This window comes from Pseudogymnoascus destructans (genome assembly GCF_001641265.1).
Source record: "Pseudogymnoascus destructans isolate 20631-21 unplaced genomic scaffold scaffold_19, whole genome shotgun sequence".
Taxonomy (NCBI): Eukaryota; Fungi; Ascomycota; class Leotiomycetes; order Thelebolales; family Thelebolaceae; genus Pseudogymnoascus; species Pseudogymnoascus destructans.
Genome location: NW_020167538.1, coordinates 526,849 through 548,328, shown reverse-complemented (window position 1 = coordinate 548,328; position 21,480 = coordinate 526,849). Strand labels below are relative to the sequence as shown.

The following is a 21,480-nucleotide window of genomic DNA, read 5'->3' as shown; positions in this document are numbered from 1 at the left end:
GGCAACGTCAATGACGGCATTGGGAGGACGGTAACCATAAACCAGCACAGGGGCACACTACGGAGGTAATGTTCAAAAAGTTTTGTGAGTGGATCGAGCATGGGACCCCAGAATTTGTGCACAACAGCATAAACTCATGTATCGATCACATATAAAATATGAGGCGAGATACACCATCGATTTGCGCGCAGCCCTGTACGTGGCTTTTATAGCCCCTCCCACTCACAAAACTTATGAACATAACCTCCGTATTATACCGGGCCGCGAGGAGGAGGCACCCATCACTGTACGTATTCTACCGACTTTATACCGAACTCCAACGGAGGTTTAATTTAATTGATATTTGTAATTCATGGATCACATGTGAATATGCCTGGCATACATCTTCAGGCATGGTGACAGAGAGAACGAAGATTATCAGTAATCAAGTTGGTTGATGAAGCGCCTTCGCTCATTGCAATGTATATGCAGTTTTAACATGACAACTGAGCTTCCATCTGAACGGATATGACAGTAAATCTCAATGGTTGTAGTGTACAATAATTCATTATTACTCATAATACAGATACAGCTACTCTTAACAGACGAAACAACCCGCTCCATCCCTGTGATGACGCTTCTTAACTAATACTCGATATGCAGTAGGCCATGGTATTGATACATTTGCATCACAGTCAAATAATAACACACAGAACGATCACTTACGACCCTTCTTCTTGTTGGGCACAACCTTGAACCCAGATGCGACTGGTTCTTCCACCTTGGCTGGCCCCTTCTTGGCTACCTCGCTCCATCCACCGGCGGACGCACTTCCCGACCCTGCGGTAGAGAAGCCAGTCGACCCGGCGCCGGCGCTCTCAACAATGCCCTTCTCAGCCTGCTTCTTGCGGCGGATGAACTCGTCGGCGAAGCGGCGACCATCCATAAGCTGGGAGTTGGCGTAGACGCTATCAGCGATGACACCTGGCTCTCCTGGGAACTCGCAGAGCATTTGAACAAAATTGTCAACTGTGAAAAAGTTAGCATTAGATATTGAAAAGTATTATGCATTGATCTTACCATTGATATCAGTGTTGAGCCCCTTGGCAAGCGCCGCATTGGCCCATTTGGTGAACTCCTGTTGGGCAGCGGATACTCCACTTTGGCTTGACAAGGCCGCAGAGCTAGTGTTGGCTCGGTTCTCAATGACAGCTGGTCTAGCCACCTTGGCAAGTGCAGGTCCGGGAGTAGAACTGGCAAGGCGCATCACAGGAGATGGAGCAGCGCCGACGGGCCCTCCAGGCATCTTGACTTTACCACCAGCGCCAACCGTAGACCAAGCAGAGTTCATTGCTGGCTGTCCAGCAGTGGGCTTGCTTGCAAGCTCTGCATAGCGTTTTCCACCGGAAGGTAAGGCTGGCGCGGCTGGAACGGCAGCTGCTGCAAGCTTCTGCTTTCTAAGCTCCTCCTCTCTTTGGATATCGGCAAGGGTCTTCTTGCTGGCAGTGGCTGCAGCCACTTGGTTCTGCACCTTGGTAGTGGTAGCCTTAGACCAAGTGGAAGTGGCTGTAACGGCAGGGCCGACTGGCGAGGCACTGCTGCCCCAGGTAGAGGTGGTTGGCAGCCCGTGAGCAACGGCGGCTGGCTGAGCACGAAGCTCCTGCTCGAGAAGAGCACGGCGAGCGACAGCGGCAGATTCCTCTAGTTTGGCGGCATTCTTTGCTTCAACCTCTTGGATTTCCTTCAACGAAGGGCCCTTTGGAGCATCAGCTGGCTCCTTAGCCCACGGAGCGATAGATGGTGGAGCAGTTGCAGTATCAGGTGTCTCAGATCTAGACCTCGTTCCCGCATGGAGAGTCTCTGGAAGGTTGGATCGACCGCGCTGAGCTGCGGGAGCAGGAAGAGGAGTAGTTGACTGCGGTGGTGGTGGGAATGGCATTGGTAGGCCACTGGAAACCTTCGCCCACGGCGACTCTGGCTGAGGAGTCTGCTTTGCGGAGGCAGCCTTTTGGATCTGCTCAGTGAGTGACAAAACTTCCTCCTGGTCCTTACGTTCAACCAAAACCTCGGTTTCAGCGGTGACTGTTTCCGTGCGGGACTGTTGACGGTTCTGGGGTGGACGGGTGGGCTCAGTGGTAGCTGGCGCAGGCGCATGCTCGGCTTGCTCCATATCATGTTGGGCTCGGAGCTGCTCAAACTCTTGAAGGCGTGCCCGGAATCCTTGGGGATCATTTTCGGAATGCGCCTGATATTGAGAGGCGGCGGCCTGTGCTTGAGATTGCTGCGAGAATATAGCAGGCAATTGAGAGCGGGGTGCCTGGGTGGCGCCGGTTGGGGCACCGAAAGCCTGCTGGCGGTCCTGTAGGCTTCGTCTCGCAACCTCATCCTCGCGAAAAAAGTCCGGTGGTAGGTTTGAGCTACCAGTAGTAGGGGCTGGGCGACTGCTGGCGTCAAAGAAGCTTGAGCCGCTAGTTGGAATCTGTTGCTGTGACATGATGGGGCCAATCGGAGACGTAATGCTGCCAAAGCTGGGCTGGCTCTGCAAGCTATGCGCGCTAGAATGGTGGTGCAGAGCCGATGGGATACCTCCTGGCATCTGCATCTGCTTCATGTTCACTTGCTGCTGTGCAAGGAACTCCCTCTGGCGCGCCATGAGGTATTGTTCCTCTTGCTTGCGGCGCTCAAGGTTGTTCTGCTGCTCCGCTGTCAAAGTCGTGCCGAAGCTTGGGAAAGCCCCGGCAAACGGAGGCTGGACAGCTCCGGGTTGAGGTCCGGGCGCACCAGTCGTAGCAGTGGGCACAAATGGAGCTCCAGACTGAGCGGTAACAGGACCGTAAGGGATACCGATTTGTGGTACCAGGAATGGCTCACGAGAATTGCCAATTCTTCTAATTAGTTGACCAAGAGGTTCAAACTCAACATCCTCAAGTTTCTTGACAGACAAATCTGGCGTGAAAAATGATGCCTTGTACCAGTCGTGCATTTCCAACCCGGACCAAGGGCCTTGCGTCTGTCCTTGAGGGTCAAGGTAGACCCAGCGCATGCGATCAGGCATAACCATAGTGCGCTGCTGGGTCTGTGGAAGGTTCCCAGGTGTCGGAGTCTGCTCTGCAGAGGTCTGACCTTGCTGATAAGCTTGACCCGGAGTCTGCGAATTTGAGGGCGGCTGAGAACTAGAAGCGGTTTGGGGCTGAGCTCCTTCAGTAGGAGGGTGCTGGCCTTGACGGAAATCAGATGCCTGGAACAGATCATCAAATACCCCTCTTCCGGATCTCAAGGGACTGTCGGTCTCTCTTGGTGGGCCAAATGCATTTCTGCCAATGGCCCCGAAATTGCTCATTTGACGTTGATCCTCCCCTTGGTGATCAGTATCAGTGGTGTGCATCTGCGCCTGCATCGCTACTGGGAAAAGCGAGCCAAGCTTGCTGCCGCGACCAATCGTGTTCGATCCGGAAAGACCGCCCGATGCAGGCCCCAGATTCCCCAAACCACCCAAGCCTGGAGATTGCATGTCGCCCATGGGCCCGAAAATGGAGTTGCCAAATGCGCTTTGGAACGATCGTTCGCGGTCAGGGGTGCCAATAGGATTGGCGCTTGTTGGCCAACTTCCAAGGCCGCCCAAACCACCAGCGCCTGCAATGCCAAGAGATGGAAATCCCTTGCTGCCTGTAGCACTGGAATTCTGGCTGCGGTCACTTCCATCGAAAGGTGCGTTGGGGAATCCTCTAGCAAGCCCCCCAAATGGATTGGAAGCCTGTTCCCCAACCCCACCTAAGCCATGAGGACGAGCTTGGTGCATAGGGTTGCTTCCAATACTAGTCTCGTCCTCTTCGCGTTGGGCACGCTCATCCGGAGGGCTGGCATAGGGGTTGGTTTCCGTCGGGCTTTCCAACCCACGATGTCCTCCAAGGCGTTCATGGGGAGTTTGAATTCCGTGACCGTGCATCCCATCTCGGAACCCTGGTGCGTCCGACATTCCGAGATCACCTGAAGCCTGGCGACTAGGAGTATCAAGTCCAGGGGCCCGACGGTGTTGGCTTAACGGAGGGCTGATATCCTGGCCTCCCAGAGCCGCACTTCCCGGTCTAATTGACTCATCAAATGGATCGGTATCAGTACGAGCTCTTGCCCTCCACGACTTAGCGGCATCAGATCGAAGGCTCTCGTCTTTCGACGATAGCTCTTCGGAGCTTTCCTTCGGCATCAGGTGGGCAAGTCTACTCTCGCCTCTCCCAAACGCCGGGCGCTTCTCGCCAGGAGTCGCTGGAGGGTTCGAGCCTGACGGAAGCGCAAAGCTCCCGAAGCTTCCCATAGTAGACATATTGGCACCGGAAGTTGGAGCCGCCCACGGAGAAGCAGGCCCATTGCCAAGGCCGCTTCCAGCAGTGTTGCTTCGGGAGACGCCACCAAATGGAAGCGACGTCTGGCCGTGCTTCACTCCGTCATCACGATCGTCTGCCAGGAACGAATCTTTATCACCGCCTTTCCGGTTGAAAAACGGCGATGGTTCGTCTCGGTTAAATCTGCTCATGGTTGCGGGCGACGTGAGCGAGCTGTAACCAACAGATTCGCCGGTCTCCCTGCGTCGAGTTCCGGGTCGACCAGGCGTAGGGGGTGTAACTCCGTAAGGCCCAGCTGCTCCTCCCTGACCGTGAGAGACGGATGTTTTTCGTCCGTTCGTGGCTCCCCCAGGTGTCCCTTGCTCCTTGGTATTCTGCGATAGTGGCTTAAGTGGCGAGTTGACTTCGTTGGTGAAAATCTAGAAAATCGTCAGATGGAGGTCTACACACATCCATCGCCGGTACTTACAGATCTTTCCACGTCTGACATATCTTGAAGGCCAATAGGTTGCACCTCGCCACTTTGATCCCAACAGATTTCGGGTCCGTGATTATGGTCCCTAGTATCGTTCGATTTCCCCCAACCTCTTGCACCCGAGCTATTCTGCTGTTCGGGATTCCAGTTATTCACAAATAATCTCGCGACGTCGTCGTTAGAACTAACCGAAGACTGGTGCGCTTTGTAGATATCAAGAATCGCGTCTTTCGAATATCGCGTGTCAACTGGCGCTTCGCTTCCTGGGTTGTTGGTATATTGAGTGAAGAATGAATCCGACGCTGATGATGTGGTTGATTGCTCAACTTGCGGCACAGTTTGTCCGGGGACAGCGTTAGGGTTCGTAGAGGATCGACGGAGCGTCAAAGTGCCGTTTAAGGATCGAGCTTCCTTCCTGGCCCTAATACAAAGTCAGTACACCCTGCAAGGGTCCTCACCACGGCGGCGCCTGGATGGGGAGTGTATTAATGAGCACTGCCAGTATCACATGTGATCTATAGCTAATAGAGTAGTGCAATGATTGGGCTCCAAATGCTAATAACAATCTCCCGCATCCATCGAGGTCGCTGGTGCGAGGGGCAAGATCGCGTATAACGTACCAGTCGCCGCCTCCTCGCGGTTCGTTCCTGCCACTTGGTCGTGTGTCGCGGGATGATTGGCCTGCCGCAGCAGATGCGAAGCTCGATGGCAAATGTGAAGGCATTGCTGGTTGTTTGCTATTGCTTAAGTACCAAAGGTGGTGACGGTATCGTCTTTAGGATCGAAAAGTGTAGGATATGCGCTGTGAAAAAACACAAAAACGAGGAGGCCTTTCGTAGTAGGAAGGTTGAGTTTGGGGGTCTCTGAAGACGGGGAGGAACTGTTGTTGGGGATCGATTAAGTTGTTGATTTCAATGCTGTGCTGCTGTGCTCCAAGTATATGCTGATGTTCAAAATGAAGGCGAAGAAAGTGTGTATTGGTGGTGGAAAAGAAGCGCTAAATGGGCTTAGCGCGATCTGGCGCATCCGGAGGTTGGTAGTTGGTGCTCAGGAACGCGGCGTCGGGAGACGAGTCAACGCCAGTCCGTTTTTGGCGAAATGTCATATGCATAAAGAGAGGGAGGAGGCGAATACTTTTGTGACTGTAGATCAACAGAGTTACATCATACAGTTACAATAACCATAACTACTCATACATACGCATATACGCATATAGCACATACATTTTATATCTTATATATCTGCGATACGGATCCGTTCGTATGGGACGGAAAACGTGTTGATTCACAGACGCGGTGAGTTGGCGACACATGTAGGTCGCCATATACTACGTCCCATTGTGTTCCCTCTCCGCTCGCCTTCGTACAGGCTGATCCCGTCCAATTTAACCCCAAAATTGGCCGACTTCTCTTGAAATCTCCGTTTTTTCTGTCGGCGCATGCGCTTGATACTACTGTCCTTCATGTTGCCATTTCTCTGGTAGCAGATTCTTTCATTTCCTCATCACATTGACAGGTGGCCGCGGCCTTGGCAGCTGCGACTAGAGTGGCACAAAGGCATATTTCATTTTCATGTATTGGGTTTGCTCCTCCGGGCATCATGTCGGCTTACTGCCACGATGCCGCATGGACCGAAAGCGCACTATTGTTTGGCTGTGTATATTCGGTGAGACAGAGCAAAGATCAGCTGCTTGTGATTGCTCCGATACTGATCGGTTTCTATATTATTTTGATTTATTTCCCCCAGGCAAACGCTCTGCTTTCTCTTCCCAAATCCCAACAGGCGCGACTGCGAAGGGTTTCCATTTCATCCTAACTTTCCCACTGGCAATATTGAGGCTGTTAGGATTCGACATTTACTCTCGACGCCCTGAGCTCTTTCTCGAACGCCTCATTTATTGGACCACACCTGTGTTGCATATGCTGTGCGGTGGTACTAACTTAGCAGCTGCATATCCGAAAAATGGTCGACTATAGACGATATTTAGACTGTACCGTACCCACTCCTGAATCAGACTCTACCTACTAATCTGAAATAGACCCTGGTGGTAGAATCGTATACGACATGATGGCCAACAGAAGCCAGGGGTGGCGAGATAGACATTTACGTGCGGAGATTCTGCCTCCGGGGTGGAAGATGGGAATATCTAGGCTTGGCCGCACCCCATTCTACGATCCGCTTATTGTTCAAGAGCCGGTCGAGCGCCTACCCATCCTCCCAAGGCGAACTATTGGCCCACGGTACCAAGCTACAGATCCATGTTACGACGACCTCGATCAACTGAATCCACGGCTCTATCCAGAGCATGCCGACCTTGTCCAGCGCCAGGGACCTGGTTCTGTTGCAGGTTTTGGCGACCGATTTGACAATCGTCTCAGAGATGAGATTTATCTAGATTCCGATGATGACTTTCCACCACCCAGAACTGGCCGGATACGAAGACCTCTACCAGATAGGTTGCACGAAGATATCGCCGCTGGACCGCGATTAACCTCTCACGACTTGGACATTGTACATCACAATCCGCATCTTCAACATATGCGAGATGACTTGAGGCAACAGAGGCCAATCCTCCATGACCGCCCTCACCACTTTCATGGACACCATCATAGTCGTCCCCCCCACCACCACCCCCGCGGTCGTCGACGCGTCCACTTCGCAGATGACTTAGACGACGACCTTGATTGGAGGAACCCCTTCGAACGACGCAGGATGCCATATCGCTTCCTCGAAGAAGAGCTGGACTTTCCCTACGACGAGATACTTTATTCAGATGACGAAATCGACCTCCATCGTAGATACGCTGCCCATGAGAGGCTGCTCATGGCACCGAGGGAGAGGGGGGCAAGGGAGCGCTGGTGGGAATTAGATGACGATTAGAGCTCTCATATGTCGGCGAAGGGATGGCTTATGTCACATCTGCCATAATGAGGAGGGAGAGGAGCGATTGCCTTAATTGCATTTGAATCGTTTGCATGTTCACTTATGATGTTCTTGGCTAGATTTGGGCATATAATCTACCTAGATACTCTTGCATAATGCCATTCTATAGGTATAGAATGGCATTATGCAAGAGTATCTTGTCAGTTGTCAGACCGCAGAATGATGCATCACCTTCACCACCAAAATAGTCATACAAATGCCCACTTCTCGGCTTTCGAGGCGCTCCATCTCTCCCGTGTCCATGCCGGATACCCGTCACAAGCCCACTCTCACGTAGGCCAAGTGGGTGCCAACGCGTCTACAAATACAGGGTGTCCAACCAACACGCCGGTAAAAGAGCTCTAGATAGTGGCTTTTTTAATGACGCTGCAGGGCCAGGTGATGCATGCAATAACAATAGAAACAGCTCAGCCCCTCGGGTCTGGCCGATTCAGAGTAGTGGCGTAGGAGGAGTCGCACTTTGTATATGGGTGTACAGGGAGCGAATGTGTGGTGACTGAAGGCACGCTATTATGAAACTCGAGGCTGTGCAGTCCGAGCTCCCCACCACCAACCACGGAATCATCATCTCTGGACGCCTATAAATGACCCTCATCCCCGTCTTTATCATCGCCTCCATCAAGCAAACCCCATCTTAACCACAAACTCCATCTCCCTTCCTCGATCTACGAACCTAAGCAACAAAATGTCAAGCAACGACTACTACGGAGGCGGCGGCGGCGGCTACAACCAGCAACAGAACTACGGCGGCCCTCCCCAAGGACAAGGCGGCTACCCTCCTCAACAGCAACAATACCCTCCCCAGCAACAATACCCTCCCCAGCAACAATACCCTCCCCAGCAACAAGGAGGCTACCCCCCTCAACACCAAGACCAATACGGCCAACAGCAGCAACAAGGCTACAACCAGCACGGCGGCGCACCCCAAGGCTACCCTCCTCAGGGCCAGTACCCGCCCCAGCACGAAGGCGGCTACGACAACCGGGGCCACAGCCCAAACCCCCAACAACAGCAGGATTACCAACAACAGGGTGGCTACCCGCCTCAAGGACACCAGCAGCCGGGCCAGTACGGCGCTCCTGGTGGACAAGCTTACCCAGGCGGCGGACAAGAGGGTGACAGAGGACTGGGAGCTACGCTGATTGGTAGCGCCGGAGGTGGATTCTTGGGACACAAGATGGGCGGAGGCATGCTCGGAACGGTGCTCGGTGGTGTTGCGGGAGCTGTCGGAGCGAATGTCCTGGAGGGCAAGCACAAGAAGCATAAGAAGGAGAAGAAGCACAAGAAGAGGAGTGGCTCGAGAAGCAGCTCGAGCTCGGACTCCGACTAAATGTTGGGGGTGTTCCGAGATACTCCCAAGGGATGGGATCTTTGTAGTTATGGGTATGAGGGGTGGATTTCTGTTGGCGCACTAAGGTGGTTGAGTGCTACGACCCGTTATGCTCGGCCTAGCACTTTTGATGTTTTTTATGAATGGGCTTATTTCTAACTGGCTGTATCTATTCGTTGAGTGCGAGCGGAGATTTCTAATGCGGGTCAATAGAGATAGTTTGGAGCGAAAGCTACTCCTGCCTCAGCTTTCTTTTGAACAACGAAGAAGAACTAACTATTGGGGTTGTCCATAGCTCCATTTATTAAATTACCCGCAAGTTCCTGTCAATCCATGCATTTATTCTGAGTGAACCACCTGCCTCGGTGCTAGATATCAACATATCAGCGCTATAAAATTACGATCAATGTACGTTTCCTGCATGGTAAGAAAATGCCAATGTTTTATCCCACGGATGACGTGCAAAGCCCCTCGCAAACACATGGCCCTTGGCGTGGGTTTATCTTGCAGATGAGAGTCTTAACTATTCGTAGTTCCGACACGCATAGGCTATATAGGGCAGCGGGGCATGGCTGCATCCTCGCACCATGATTTGCGGTAATTATTCCTCCGATTTATCATCTTCTTACAGCTTCATATTATACATCCGTTGATCGGCCTGCGCGGCAAGAACCTTGTTATTTATATATACACGCCTCTTCTCATCTATTCAATATCTGCAGCATGTTTTTCGATTGTTTTTGTCTTCCTGCCGTTGTATCTAACGCCCAAAGACACCATTTGCGATGCTCAACCATATGTATGAAACGAGCGACTTGACGGATAATCGACCCCGCCAACGACTAAAAGCCCCTGATGAGAAAGTCAAGTTCGAGCATCTCGGCTCTGTAAATGGCTCAACCACAGAGCGAGAAATGCAAACCGGTTTCATGCGAAAGTACAGGTGCTGTCCTGCTGGCTTGGGCAGACATCGAGCCATGGCGACAATACAACCGCTTCATTATTCGCAGTTACAGGCCAGCAAGCAACTCCTACCTAAAGTCCATCAGCAGTCTTGGCTACATCCATGACCAGACCGTTAACATCTATAGCCATCTGCTAGGTGCTTGGGGTTTGTAGCTGCCGGCTGTGTTCTCTATTGTATAATTTCCCCACGGTATCATTCAGCAACATGGGTGGACGTTGCGGTATTCGGCGCCTTTGCCATGGGCTTGTTCATGTGCCTAACATTATCCGCTGCATTCCACACCTTCAACAACCACTCCAGCAGCGTCTATGTTGGTAGTCTAGACTACTAGTTGGGTTTACGAGCTTCCACAAGCTTACCTTTGTTTATGTATTAGCAAAGACCGTAGGCAGCCTTTAGGCTGCGCGCACTCATAAGAGTATGCGCCTCCTCAAAGTAGATGAGAATACAACTTCACATTTCCACTCAAGTATTCAACTGTCTACGACTACTTCTTTATGCTCGACATGCTCGGAATCAGTTTTCTCATAATGGGCTCCTTCTACCCCAGCATCTACTACTCCTTCTACTGCGAGCCAATCCGAACACCATGATCTGCAGAAGCTGTGAGTAAAAGGGCACAGGTCCTGGCGGCATCTGAGGACTGCTTTGTTCCTGACGATGGGGCTGACGGGCATCGTGCCTATGACACATGCAGCTTTGACTCTTGAGAGTGATCAGGCAAATTTTCAGATGGGCTGGTATTGGTATATTCGGGAGGCGATGTGGTATATGTGGGGGGTGCGGTGATTTATATGGTGAGTTTCGTACTGCACAGGGACCAACAGGGGATGATTAGCTCCAGGCCAAACTCCCAGAACGCTTCGCTCCGGCAAGATTTGATGTCTGGGGGAGCTCTCATCAGATATTTCATGCCTGTATCCTCCTGCGGGCTGCATCGCATTTGACTGGTGCGATTAAGGGCTTTGACTACAATCATGATCCTATCACACGCAGATGTTGAGAAAAGTATGAGTGGCATTGTTACCCTCAGGAAGTCTAATTAACTTCTTTATAAACCGAGAATACCAGTATGTCGACAGCAGTAGAGTCGTTAGACACCAGCGAGTCTTCTAGTCTATATTTCCAAGAAGGATTTGAGAGGTGCCTGGGCGATAGCTTTTCAACAAGTTAAGCACATGGTGATTGGGTAGTAGTATATAGTTTGGGGGACTTCAGAGGCTCAAGCGAGTCGAGCATATTGCAAAGGAAGGAGCGATTCTTGATTCTGTAGAAGGAAGGAGCAACTCCTCATTCCTCAGAAGGAACGGGCTACCCTCTTACCTTGAAGAAGGAAGGAGCTCTTCGTTACGCTGTAAAAAGAACGAGCAGCTCACCATCCTCCAGAAGGAAGGAGCGGCTCCTTATTTTACAGACGGAAGGAGCAGTCCTCCTATGTTGCAGAAGGAAGGATCGATGGTCAAGATTGGAACTAAGATTAGTAATACATTTTGCATATATGAAAGAGCGGACATGTCTCATAGTGGGAAGTGCAAAAGCGATTCGAAGTCAACAAAATTGTGTAAAGGCCATCAAGAGCTGCTCATCAAATAGGTGGCACTGAATAGGTGACACTGCATTGTAATATACAGACCAAGATTATCTAGAGTCTAAATTTTGAGTTTTCATATTCCCTTCATAAGATTCGTTAAGCGTCAGCGACGGCGAGATAGAGCCTGTTCTCCCATCTCGTCTCAGGTGCAAGCCTTCTCATCGGCACCCTCCCTCATATCTCCCTCCAGCAGGCTACCAGACCCATAAACACGTCCGTCTAGGATTACTTCCTCATTATCATCGTAGTCGTCTTGCACCCGTCGCCACGTCTTTTGCCTTGTCTGCGCCTCGCCGTCTTCCACCCCCTTACCCTCAAGAGGCGTAAAGACCGGCCTTGTCAACCCCCCTATCAGTGGGTTCCGACTATATGCTCCTCCCGACGTCCTCGCATCAGCTTGCTCATAACCACCAGCATCTACACCCTCATCCCCTCCTATATTCTCCTTATCCGCCACGGTATCATGGTACTTACCATCCACCCTCTTAAAGGTCTTCACAAGTTTCCCTCCCACAATATCCAAGCTCACCATCTCCCTCTTCTTCTCATACTCCGGCTTAGCATTCCACTCCTGCTCCCTCAACACCTTCTGCTGCTGCTTCAGCAACCTCGCCCGCTCCATCGGCCCAGCCCACTGACTAACCCCCACATCTGGCGTCGCAAAGTCGGCGGCCTCATCGTATACCCGCGTGCGACTCGCATTCTGCGCCTGGAACCCTAATAAGCGATCGCGATGCGCCTGCGCTTTCTCTGCCGCGCTCAAGCCCTCCCCATCGCCCCTGGAGAGCTCTGCCGGTGTAGGGCCCGCAGGCACGGCTGCTGCACGGCTCACATAGGGATTTTTAGTTGTCTCAATCCGGCGATGTGCTGCGCGGTCAATAGCTTGTTTCTCCTGCGCTCTATCGGCCCTCAGTTCTCGCACGATGTTATCGCGGTCTTCAGGCTGGAGGATGGGTTGGCCGCAGAATGTGCACGGCCCGAAGCCCTCCTTGACGCAGATGACTTTCCCGCAGTTGAGGCAGTTCGGGGCAGCGGCGAGGAGAGCGTGCTTGGTGGCTATACAGTTGCAGGAGCGCGAGGCGTTGGAGACGGCGGATGTAGATGCGTTCTCGAGGCTGTAGATTAGGGTATCGAGTTCGGAGAGGTTCGAGGAGGTGCTCATGGGCGTGCCGCCTGTGATGCTGATTTTCGTAGCCCGCGCGGAGGGGCGCGCGGGCAAGGAGGTACGAGTTGTTGGGGCGCTGGATGGTTTGAGGGGATCGGAGATCAGGCGCCCGGCTGCTGAGGGCGGGGGGCGGGAAAGAGGGGTTTGCGTCTTCTTGGGCGGGTCGCGGAGGCTGAGGTTGTTGTGCTGTTGTGATGGCCCTGCGCGTGGTGGGACGTAGGATTCATTGCCTTTCTTTTGGTATGCCTTGCCTTGCCCCGCATAGGTGGTATCTTGCACCTGGCGGGGAGCGGGAGTGTGGATTTGCGGCTTCTTCTTTTTGGGCGCGCGGGTTGACTTTGGGATAGCGGAAGAGGCGGAAGAAGACGAAGCTTGGTTGTTTGAGGAGCTTGGTGCTGGCTGACGACGTGAGTTGAAGGTGGATATGAATTCGATAGATGCTGGTGACTCGCCCAGCAGATTGTTGAAGTGTTCTACAGCTTCTTGTGGAGGTAGAGTCGATGCGTAGGCAAGGACCTGCTGGAGGTCTTCCTCCGGCAGTGGAAGAAGCTTGGAGAGCTGTTGGAGCGACATTTTGTATTAATCCCACGAATATACTGTTGTATGAAGTTGGCATTCCCCAGCCGACATGATAACTTCTAGAGCTTCGGAGTTATGTCCGGCCGCGATTCGCCAAGGTTGCTCATGCCCATCGCTATGTACCTTCCATATGTAACTTAGCACGGTGTGTACATCGTGGTGGATCTTGGCATCTTAGTGGAGGACAGGAACAACAAAATGAGGGGTTGAGGGGTAGCACAGCATACAACAACCATCAAGGCTCGTCTGTTATCTAAACTGCGCCCTTTCGATCACAAAAATACTCAGGGCCAGAGGAGTTATTTCATATTACAAATTGCATATATTGCCTCTGTTAAGACATACATCGAGAAGTTATACGTTTTGTTGCAACATATTCTGCATAAACCTGAACAACCCTGCCAACAAGCCTCGATAGAGTTATCGAGGACTTCTGCAATCAAAAGCTTCGGGTGACTCACAGGTCTATAAAAATATTGTGTCTATATATTGTGTTGCTTCACGAGCTCTATTCTTGCAATTGGAATATCCAGAATATATTTTATCATTATACCCAACATAACACGGCCAATTGCCCCTTGGTATCATTCAAGATGCACAACGTTTCTTCAATCCACATCGACCTCCACCTCAGCGAAGCTAAGGATGTGACCTATTCTCGCACTCTATTCGGAAAGGAGATGCGGAAGCTCTTCACCTTTGACCCTGAGTACAGGAACCTGAACCATGGTAAGCAAAACATGATCCAAACGGTGCCAGAGGCTCATCATCTCTCCAGGCTCATATGGCTGCTATCCTCGCGCAATCCGGGAGGTAGCCAACCACTTCAAGGACCAGAAGGAGAGCCGCCCCGATCCCTTCGTCCGCTACGCCTACAATGACTATCTGGACAAGTCCCGCGCCGCCGTTGCTGCCCTTGTCAACGCCCCAGTAGACAACTGCGTCTTCGTCCCCAACGCAACCACGGCAGTCAACACTGTTCTCCGTAACATCCCTTGGAACAAAGATGGCAAAGATGAGATCCTGAGCTTCAGCACCATATACGGTGCTTGCAACAAGACCATCGCCTATATTAGTGACTCCACTGGCCTTGTTTCCAACCGCGCCATCACGACGGAGTATCCAATCTCTAATGCCGACTACGTTTCTCTTTTCCGCGAGGCCATTGCCGCCTCCCGTGCAGAGGGCAAGAACCCCCGTGTGGCCTTCTTTGACACCATCGCCTCCATGCCTGGTGTCCGCATCCCCTTCGAGGCCCTGACCGCAGTCTGCAAGGAAGAAGGCGTTCTCAGTTTGATTGACGGAGCCCACGGCATCGGCCAGATCCCACTGGACTTCGCCACGCTCGATCCCGATTTCTTCGTCTCAAACTGCCACAAATGGCTCTTTACCCCGCGCGGATGTGCCGTCTTCATCGTCGCCGAGCGCAACCAGCACATCATCCGCTCCACGCTGCCAACATCGGAATCCTACCTCCCTAAGGGCGTGCCCGAGAAACCATCACCTACTGGCAACCCGCATTTTGTTGCGATGTACGAGTGGGTCGGCACCCAGGATAATGAGCAGTACCTCTGCGTCCCCGAGGCCATCAAGTGGCGCGAGCAGGTCTGCGGAGGTGAGAAGGCAATCTACGAGTATAACAACAGTCTTCTGCGAAAGGCGACGAAGCTCATGGTGTCTGAGCTCGGTACCGAGGCGCTTGAGAATGAAGAGGGAACGTTGATGGATTGCACCATGTCGTTTGTCCGGCTGCCGCTCAATCTTGAGAAAGACGGTGGGACTGTGAAGTCTGCTGACTTTGGTACTATCCTCACGTATCTGGGGCAGACAATGGCGACGGAGTACCAGTCTTATGTTGCGACTAGTATCTTCCAGGGCGGGATCTGGTGCCGATTGAGCGCGCAGGTTTATCTGGATGAAAACGATTTTGTGTTTGCTGCGAAGATGTTGAAGGATGTGTGCGAGAAGGTTAACAAGGGAGAATACTTGGCTAAGGATGCCGAGTCTGTCGCAAAGGCTTAGGGGACCAGAGAGACATTAGTTGCGAGGGGTTTCATATTTCTTCGTAAATTAATTTATGACACGAGAAGACGTTGGAGTCTCGTAGATATCTTTGCCACTTGAAACACGACATCGGTTGCGTGGTTTATACATGAAGAATCGAGAGGTTATCATCTGCGGTGAGCACGGGAGATGTTTGAAACGAGGAAATAGCAGCTGCCACACTTTAACTGAATTTAAACTCGCCATGGTATATATACGACCTAAACGGTCCTCTACTCCTTCAAACTCCTTCATCACTTCATATACAGAGCTACTGGTAGTCCGCCCAAACTATCACTTTGGGTGGACTGCTCAGAGGGCTCGAAAGAATCGCATCTATGCTCGTCAACTTCTTAATCCTCACAGCTCTAGGCGTCATCGGCTGTGGAAGCAGCAGCCCAGCCTCATCACTAGTCGGCGGCGACGGTAATGCGCGACGCTGGCCATTTGTAGATTTCGGCTTACAATTAGCGGGGAGCATCGGTCCCCGTACATTGGATGACAAATTGGAGAGTGGGATTCTCGAATTCTGCTTCTTGGTTGTGGCTGGCAACGAACGGCGGCGTGGTATGGTGCTTTTTGGAGCTGTCTGCTTGTAGAGCCCATCTATCCTCTCGATCATCTTCGCCGCTTCTTCGTCTTCGCCACGGCCTGTCAGCTGCCTCAGAGATAAAAGAATCTTCCATTGAAGGTGTGCACCGTTCAGGTGGTCTTGCCTCATGGCGCTGGGGTTTTTGGGTGTCTTGTCGTCCTTGGGTACTTCCACCTTCGTCCCTTGTGGAAGCCATATATCATCTCTCCTCTGCTTCAAATCTGCGACCCACGCGTCACAATCCCATTCTACCCAATAGTCAATCACGTCTCCCCATATGCTGTCAGGCGGCTTCGTCTGGTTAACAAATACCACAGAGCCGCCTCGTCCATGCACTGCCTTTGCAAACTCTCGGACCATAACCTTTAAACCATGGACACGCATACTTGTACCTAGGATGAGCAGCATGTCTGGACTGAGAGACAAGTCGTGCGTTATGAGAGGCCCAACAAGATGGGCGCTCGGATGTTCCTCGCCATATAAGACGATATCCGGTCGTAATCTGCCGACAGCAAGACTGCGCCTTCCCTTGCCCTCTCGCTTGGCGCTATTTTCAGAGCACCAGGGGCATTCAGGAGCCTCGCCTGCTAGAGTCGTAACGTGTCGGTCATCGTCCTCCCAATTTGCCAGCCGTGCACAGAGGCCACATCTCAGGAAATCCAAACTTCCATGTAAATGAACAACCTCGACACCAGAGTCTTGTGTTCCGCCTTTTTTGTTTTGAGTTCGTGCTTCCTTTCGGAGTTTTGGGTTGAAACGTCCGCGAGTGCCTGTTCCCCGTTCTAACTCGGTGCAGAGACCTTCGCGACGTTCGAGCATGTCTATATTTTGGGTATAATTACGGACAAGCCTGCCCCCATCACGCAATGCGCGAATGAACTTATGTGTGTCTGTCGTTGACGTGACATCCTTGAGAATCTTTTGCCTTAGGCTCGATATAAAGGTATAGAATATTGACGTCGTCAGTTTGTCAGTCCAGATTATGGAGTCGAACAAGTCTTTTCCCTTCATATTCGGAAGGCTTTGTCTCGATCCCGTAGACCTTCCGGACGCCTGAGACGAAAATATGGGCTCGTTAACAGCTTCAGGTGAAACATCTTTTGGAGTCTCCTCCACTTCTTTGGTGGGAATTTCCGAAGGGGTATCTGGATTCAAGCCTGCTGAGTCTGAATCCGTTGCATTAGTGTGAAAAGACTGCGATGATCGAAGCTGCCGGCGTAATGGCGCCGCTTTTATAATCCCATTTTCCAATTCCGAAGACCCTAGAGAGCATGACCTGTCAAGCTTCCTCCGTTTCACGGGACGATCGTCAATATCGCCAGTGTTGGGATTCGTCTTGTTCGCCGCAGCTGCATCGTATTGGGCTTGAATGAGAGTATAAAGTCCGTTCTCCGACCTGAAATCCTATAGAAATCATAAGCTCAATGGTTTGGAAATTATTGGGGTTGAACTTACAGGTATGCCACAATTTGTAGAGATACCAGCTCCAGTTATGACAACCACCTTCTTGGATTTTGACAGGGCATCTGCGATCTCTTGTAGCTGCAGCTCACAAGCCGAAGAAACATTTGTTGTGGGCATTGCGCTTCTCCTCCGTCATATGCAGACAATCCGTGATATCCTCCAGTTGACGCGACTTGATAAATCTTCAGAACAGTTCTGTCCATAAACGCCGTCAAGCGCTAAAACGGACAGAAATTGGAACAATCCTCCTTCAAACCATTATATACATAGATCTGTTGTATATATATCCAAGACCGCGTCGTTCCTCACCCGCAGTATCGGTCCTTCGATCTGCTGCTGTTGGGTTGTCGATTGCGCAATATCTCGTAGTAGGGGCCAGCCAAATATACTTATTCGTAGCACTAGCTGGACCGAACAGCGGAGAAGCTCCCATGCGTTATGTTGACAGTTTTGACGCGGGATTCTTGGAATCGGAGCTGTTCGTCGAAAGCCAGTTCAAGTGTCGGTGGATGATTGGATCGGGGCGAATTAGACCTTAGACTGACGGGTCAAAACCGCATAAGTTTTCCAGGTTCGTTCACCGGACGGATCAAGTATTCTGGCTCCCAGAAGTTCGCTGAGAGCTTGAGAGGATTCAAGGCGAACTTCGACGTCGCTGGCGCGTCGGGGAGCAAACACAGTATGAAAGGCACGCTGCGTGGCTAGTTGATGTCGTATAATAAGGCTGATGGTGGGATTTACTGTACGGCGTGACACAGGCCTCTCACAAATCCTGGGCCATTTCGTGTTGTGGTAATGCTGCCGTCGCGCTTTTGTTGGGAGTTGGGTGTAAACAATGAGAGCTCGTTATCAGACGATTGAGGTAACTCGTTGATTGTTAAAGGTCTGATTGTCAACCAGCAAGCTGGTCCGTGCATCCAGGCCTTCCAAGGGACCGCAGTCAGTTACCTACAACCCCGTATCTCAAGAACATTAGCAGTCATAAAGGGCGACAGAAATCAGTCTCCTTCAAGAAATAATGATGGTTTATGTTGTTCGCAATATGCAGTGCATTAAATACAACATTGCTCTTTCAGGTGCCCAAATCTCAGTTCACAACCACGGCCTCTCATAAGTGATATGGCGGAGTCGATGTTTGCCCAACCAAGATGGGCTTCGGCCAGTCCGCAATAACTCATATTACACCTTGAGGGTTTGCCTAGAAGAATAGGCAGTGACTTGAAGGTATAATTGTTGGCAATCAAGCAAGCTGCATCTGTGTGTATCGTTACAAACCCAAACTCGAGGTCGGATATAAGTCGTCAAAGTTTTCCATTGTGTCTTTTTCCTGTTGTTGTTTCCTCTATCTCTTCTGTTCGTTTTGTTCTTGGATACGTCAATTTCATAGTTCAGGCTTGACTACAAGAACTAAATCCGTCGAGATGGCTGGTGGGTCCCAGTTCATTGGAGGCCCTCGCTCTGCTTGGGATAAACAGTTCGTTTGGCCTCGAGAAGGAAGGAAAGGGAAAACACCAAGAGGCTGGTGGGGAGGCCTAATGAGCATTATGACAAACACTGGGCCTGATATTTTTATAACCCGGAAGAACGACACCACGCCCATCAAGCCAGATCACTGGGGCAACTGGCAAGTTCCTATCCTGATAGCCTTGATTATCCGCTGACTGTCTGTTCAGGGACAGCTATGATAGCCCAGAAGCCCAATTGCGCGAGCGCCGAAGTTACGCGTTCAATGTCGACAGGGGGAACCGCCGTTACGACCCTCATACGAGGAAGTATGTGCTGTGGGAGTACGACAACAATTTCGATCAAGACCCCCTCGAGAAGTATCCCCGCTTCACGCGCGAAGAGCATGATTGGCTTGCCCGGCATCCTCGCAGGCGGCGCCCGAAGACCAAAGACTGGAGTGCTGCCGGACCAAAGGTAAGTCATACATTGCGCTTCAAATGAAGGATACTAATTTTTCACAATGCAGAGGTTCAGGAGAGAGCACAATGACTTTTGGAGAGACGCATTTCGCATTGGAGAGAATATACGGAATGGTATTCCCGAGCCTGAGGCAAGCCCGACAGTCAACCCAGGACTGTTTATGGATGATGCGTGGCGCAATCTGTATGACAGGAGGCAGGGGATATGGCCTTCACTAAGGCGTAGGACTGGAGATGACTCGCTGCTGATCGAGAATACGCGTTATAATCGCGGTCAGATGCGGAGATCAATGTATGATTATGGCCTGCATGAGGATGGAAGGCCATACGACGGCGAGGATTATGAGGATAGATCGTACTATCCCTATTAATCTCACTGGGCTTGGCCTTGCAGAGTTGGTGGCTCGTACTGTTTGATTTTCTGTAAACTCCATAAAAAGTTAAAATATCTCTTTCTAAAATCTGCCTATTTAAATATTTAATAAACTGCGATATTTATCCCAACGCCTTGAGAACTGTGCCTGCAAAAGAGCTGAGGACCACCGGCGTCTGCTCGAAACTCATCCAACTATTCCCAACCGCTATAAATACCAGATTTTGCTTTGGTGCTACCTGTCCCCCACTGCCCAGAGCCATACACGTCCCTATAGATCCGTCTTCGGTCACATGCCTGCCTCCCTCATTAGAATGAGAGAAATACCCATATGGATAATCACCCTATTCGTCTGGCTCTTCGTCGTCGCCTCTATGTAATCTGCTGATACGATACGGTTTCCACGATACTCGCCACCCCCCAGCAGCAACTCGCCAACCTTTGCGAGGTCGGTAAGCGTCATATTAAGCCCACCAGATGGCAACACGAAAGGGGCTCCATCCACAGAGTCTTCGTGCATACGCGTCCAAGTGTAATTGATGACGCCGAGCGGGTGGAAAAGGTACTTGCGCGCAAAAGCTTCAATGACCAGCCCTGACCGGCGCTCGATGAGCAAGCTGACTATGGTAGGAAGGCTGTTATCATAGTGGTATTTGTCGCCTGGGACCCCATAGCGCCGAGGGGCGTTGAGGATAAGCGACGCAACTGAAGTGGAAGTGAGCATTTTCCCAGCGTCACGCTGGCTGAAGGCCGTGCCAGATGTCATGGGGAGGGCGTGGCGAAGGAGGATGGGTGGGGAGTCGGTCCAAGCCAAGGGGATGTCAAAAACAGCTGCGACGGGACCGTCGAGGGAGAGAAGGCCTTGGTCAATGGCAACACCAGCAAGGAGAGAGACGATAGATTTGGTGATTGAGGCACATGGATGGGGCTCGGAGGCAGTGAGGCCGTAGTAGTAGGATTCATGGACGCGGCATCCATCTTTTAAGATGAGAAGGCCGTCGATGCGGTTACGGCTTAATAATAGCTTGGATGGCAGCGTCAAGTTGCTCGGCGGTCATGTTGAAGGCGTCTGGGGCGGCTGTGGACGTGAAGTCGGCATTATTTGGGAGGCTCTCAGGGGCTACATCGAGACGAGGAGCCAGGTACTTCTCGTGTTCCGGGGCGCCTTGTTTAAGATGGACATCTATAGTCTCTAGGCCATTTAGGCCATCCCCCTCAGTTTTGGCAACGAGACCTGCACCGGAACTATTGCTGTGGAAGGTGCCGTTAATGGTAGCTGCTCCGCCGAGCCACGTCGGCACGGTAGTTGTGAAAACATTATTTGATGTAGTTATAGCCCTCGAAAGGTTTGGGGGATCGCCGCCGGTCATGGCGGAGCAGATAGCTGTGGCCATCTCGGTATAAAATATCAATAATGGTAATACGTGGTTGAGGCAGACATAGCGAAAATCGTTGCGCATATGTTATTATAGGATGATGTAACGGATAGAAATAGACTAGAAGGCAGCAGGATATATATACTCCTATACTTACCCTTGTCCATCTGTGACCTCCATATAGCGTAGTTCAAGGCTTTCTGGTGCGGTCTTCGGCAGCTAAAGCAAAAGAGGAGCCCGGCTTCAAATTAAAACATTAGGAGAAAAAAATACACTTCAACCGTATCGTAAGACTGTAATAAATTTAAATAATTAGAAAGAACGAAGGCGAAGGTTGA

The 21,480-nt window shown here is 51.4% G+C and overlaps 10 protein-coding genes across 10 annotated transcripts; 5 read left to right on the top strand and 5 right to left on the bottom strand.

The window, feature by feature from the left end:
* Positions 1-534: 534 nt before the first annotated feature.
* Positions 535-5,984, bottom strand: VC83_06779 (uncharacterized protein). The gene is made up of 4 exons (XM_024470368.1): positions 5,415-5,984; positions 4,789-5,215; positions 1,060-4,738; positions 535-1,008 (listed from the first exon to the last, which is right to left on the bottom strand). The coding sequence occupies exons 1-4, from the start codon at positions 5,516-5,518 to the stop codon at positions 698-700; spliced, it is 4,521 nt and encodes a 1,506-aa protein (XP_024321769.1). The 5' UTR covers positions 5,519-5,984; the 3' UTR covers positions 535-697.
* Positions 5,975-7,841, top strand: VC83_06778 (uncharacterized protein). The gene is made up of 2 exons (XM_024470367.1): positions 5,975-6,784; positions 6,833-7,841. Exons 1-2 carry the CDS (start codon positions 6,757-6,759, stop codon positions 7,672-7,674), a joined length of 870 nt encoding a protein of 289 aa, XP_024321770.1. The 5' UTR covers positions 5,975-6,756; the 3' UTR covers positions 7,675-7,841.
* Positions 7,842-7,878: 37 nt separating this feature from the next.
* Positions 7,879-9,674, top strand: VC83_06777 (uncharacterized protein). The gene has a single exon (XM_024470366.1). It carries the CDS (start codon positions 8,423-8,425, stop codon positions 9,065-9,067), a length of 645 nt encoding a protein of 214 aa, XP_024321777.1. The 5' UTR covers positions 7,879-8,422; the 3' UTR covers positions 9,068-9,674.
* A 1,953-nt stretch (positions 9,675-11,627) lies between these two features.
* VC83_06776 (uncharacterized protein) lies at positions 11,628-13,387 on the bottom strand. The gene has a single exon (XM_024470365.1). The coding sequence runs from the start codon at positions 13,361-13,363 to the stop codon at positions 11,768-11,770; it is 1,596 nt and encodes a 531-aa protein (XP_024321778.1). The 5' UTR covers positions 13,364-13,387; the 3' UTR covers positions 11,628-11,767.
* A 575-nt stretch (positions 13,388-13,962) lies between these two features.
* On the top strand, positions 13,963-15,391 carry VC83_06775 (uncharacterized protein; the record flags this gene model as incomplete). Its single annotated transcript, XM_024470364.1, has 2 exons — positions 13,963-14,098; positions 14,148-15,391. 2 exons carry the CDS (start codon positions 13,963-13,965, stop codon positions 15,389-15,391), a joined length of 1,380 nt encoding a protein of 459 aa, XP_024321775.1.
* Positions 15,392-15,683: 292 nt separating this feature from the next.
* VC83_06774 (uncharacterized protein) lies at positions 15,684-17,585 on the bottom strand (the record flags this gene model as incomplete). Its single annotated transcript, XM_024470363.1, has 2 exons — positions 15,684-17,408; positions 17,460-17,585. The coding sequence occupies 2 exons, from the start codon at positions 17,583-17,585 to the stop codon at positions 15,684-15,686; spliced, it is 1,851 nt and encodes a 616-aa protein (XP_024321776.1).
* A 314-nt stretch (positions 17,586-17,899) lies between these two features.
* VC83_06773 (uncharacterized protein) lies at positions 17,900-18,196 on the top strand (the record flags this gene model as incomplete). The annotated part of the gene is made up of 3 exons (XM_024470362.1): positions 17,900-17,969; positions 18,040-18,147; positions 18,192-18,196. The coding sequence occupies 3 exons, from the start codon at positions 17,900-17,902 to the stop codon at positions 18,194-18,196; spliced, it is 183 nt and encodes a 60-aa protein (XP_024321773.1).
* Positions 18,197-18,309: 113 nt separating this feature from the next.
* On the top strand, positions 18,310-19,764 carry VC83_06772 (uncharacterized protein; the record flags this gene model as incomplete). Its single annotated transcript, XM_024470361.1, has 3 exons — positions 18,310-19,092; positions 19,142-19,388; positions 19,441-19,764. Exons 1-3 carry the CDS (start codon positions 18,890-18,892, stop codon positions 19,762-19,764), a joined length of 774 nt encoding a protein of 257 aa, XP_024321774.1. The 5' UTR covers positions 18,310-18,889.
* A 291-nt stretch (positions 19,765-20,055) lies between these two features.
* VC83_06771 (uncharacterized protein) lies at positions 20,056-20,532 on the bottom strand (the record flags this gene model as incomplete). Its single annotated transcript, XM_024470360.1, has 1 exon — positions 20,056-20,532. One exon carries the CDS (start codon positions 20,530-20,532, stop codon positions 20,056-20,058), a length of 477 nt encoding a protein of 158 aa, XP_024321771.1.
* A 241-nt stretch (positions 20,533-20,773) lies between these two features.
* Positions 20,774-21,160, bottom strand: VC83_06770 (uncharacterized protein; the record flags this gene model as incomplete). The annotated part of the gene is made up of 1 exon (XM_024470359.1): positions 20,774-21,160. One exon carries the CDS (start codon positions 21,158-21,160, stop codon positions 20,774-20,776), a length of 387 nt encoding a protein of 128 aa, XP_024321772.1.
* Positions 21,161-21,480: the final 320 nt, after the last annotated feature.

What these genes read in the sequence shown, in the direction of transcription:
- VC83_06779 (XM_024470368.1), bottom strand. Translation starts at nt 5,518, where the DNA reads ATGCCTTCACATTTGCCATCGAGCTTCGCATCTGCTGCGGCAGGCCAA. An exon ending in CCGCGAGGAGGCGGCGACTG is followed by an intron (nt 5,216 to 5,414) that starts GTACGTTATACG and finishes ACTTTGTATTAG; the next exon opens with GGCCAGGAAGGAAGCTCGAT. An exon ending in TGTCAGACGTGGAAAGATCT is followed by an intron (nt 4,739 to 4,788) that starts GTAAGTACCGGC and finishes ACGATTTTCTAG; the next exon opens with ATTTTCACCAACGAAGTCAA.
- VC83_06778 (XM_024470367.1), top strand. Translation starts at nt 6,757, where the DNA reads ATGGTCGACTATAGACGATATTTAGACT. An exon ending in CTATAGACGATATTTAGACT is followed by an intron (nt 6,785 to 6,832) that starts GTACCGTACCCA and finishes AATCTGAAATAG; the next exon opens with ACCCTGGTGGTAGAATCGTA.
- VC83_06777 (XM_024470366.1), top strand. Translation starts at nt 8,423, where the DNA reads ATGTCAAGCAACGACTACTACGGAGGCGGCGGCGGCGGCTACAACCAG.
- VC83_06776 (XM_024470365.1), bottom strand. Translation starts at nt 13,363, where the DNA reads ATGTCGCTCCAACAGCTCTCCAAGCTTCTTCCACTGCCGGAGGAAGAC.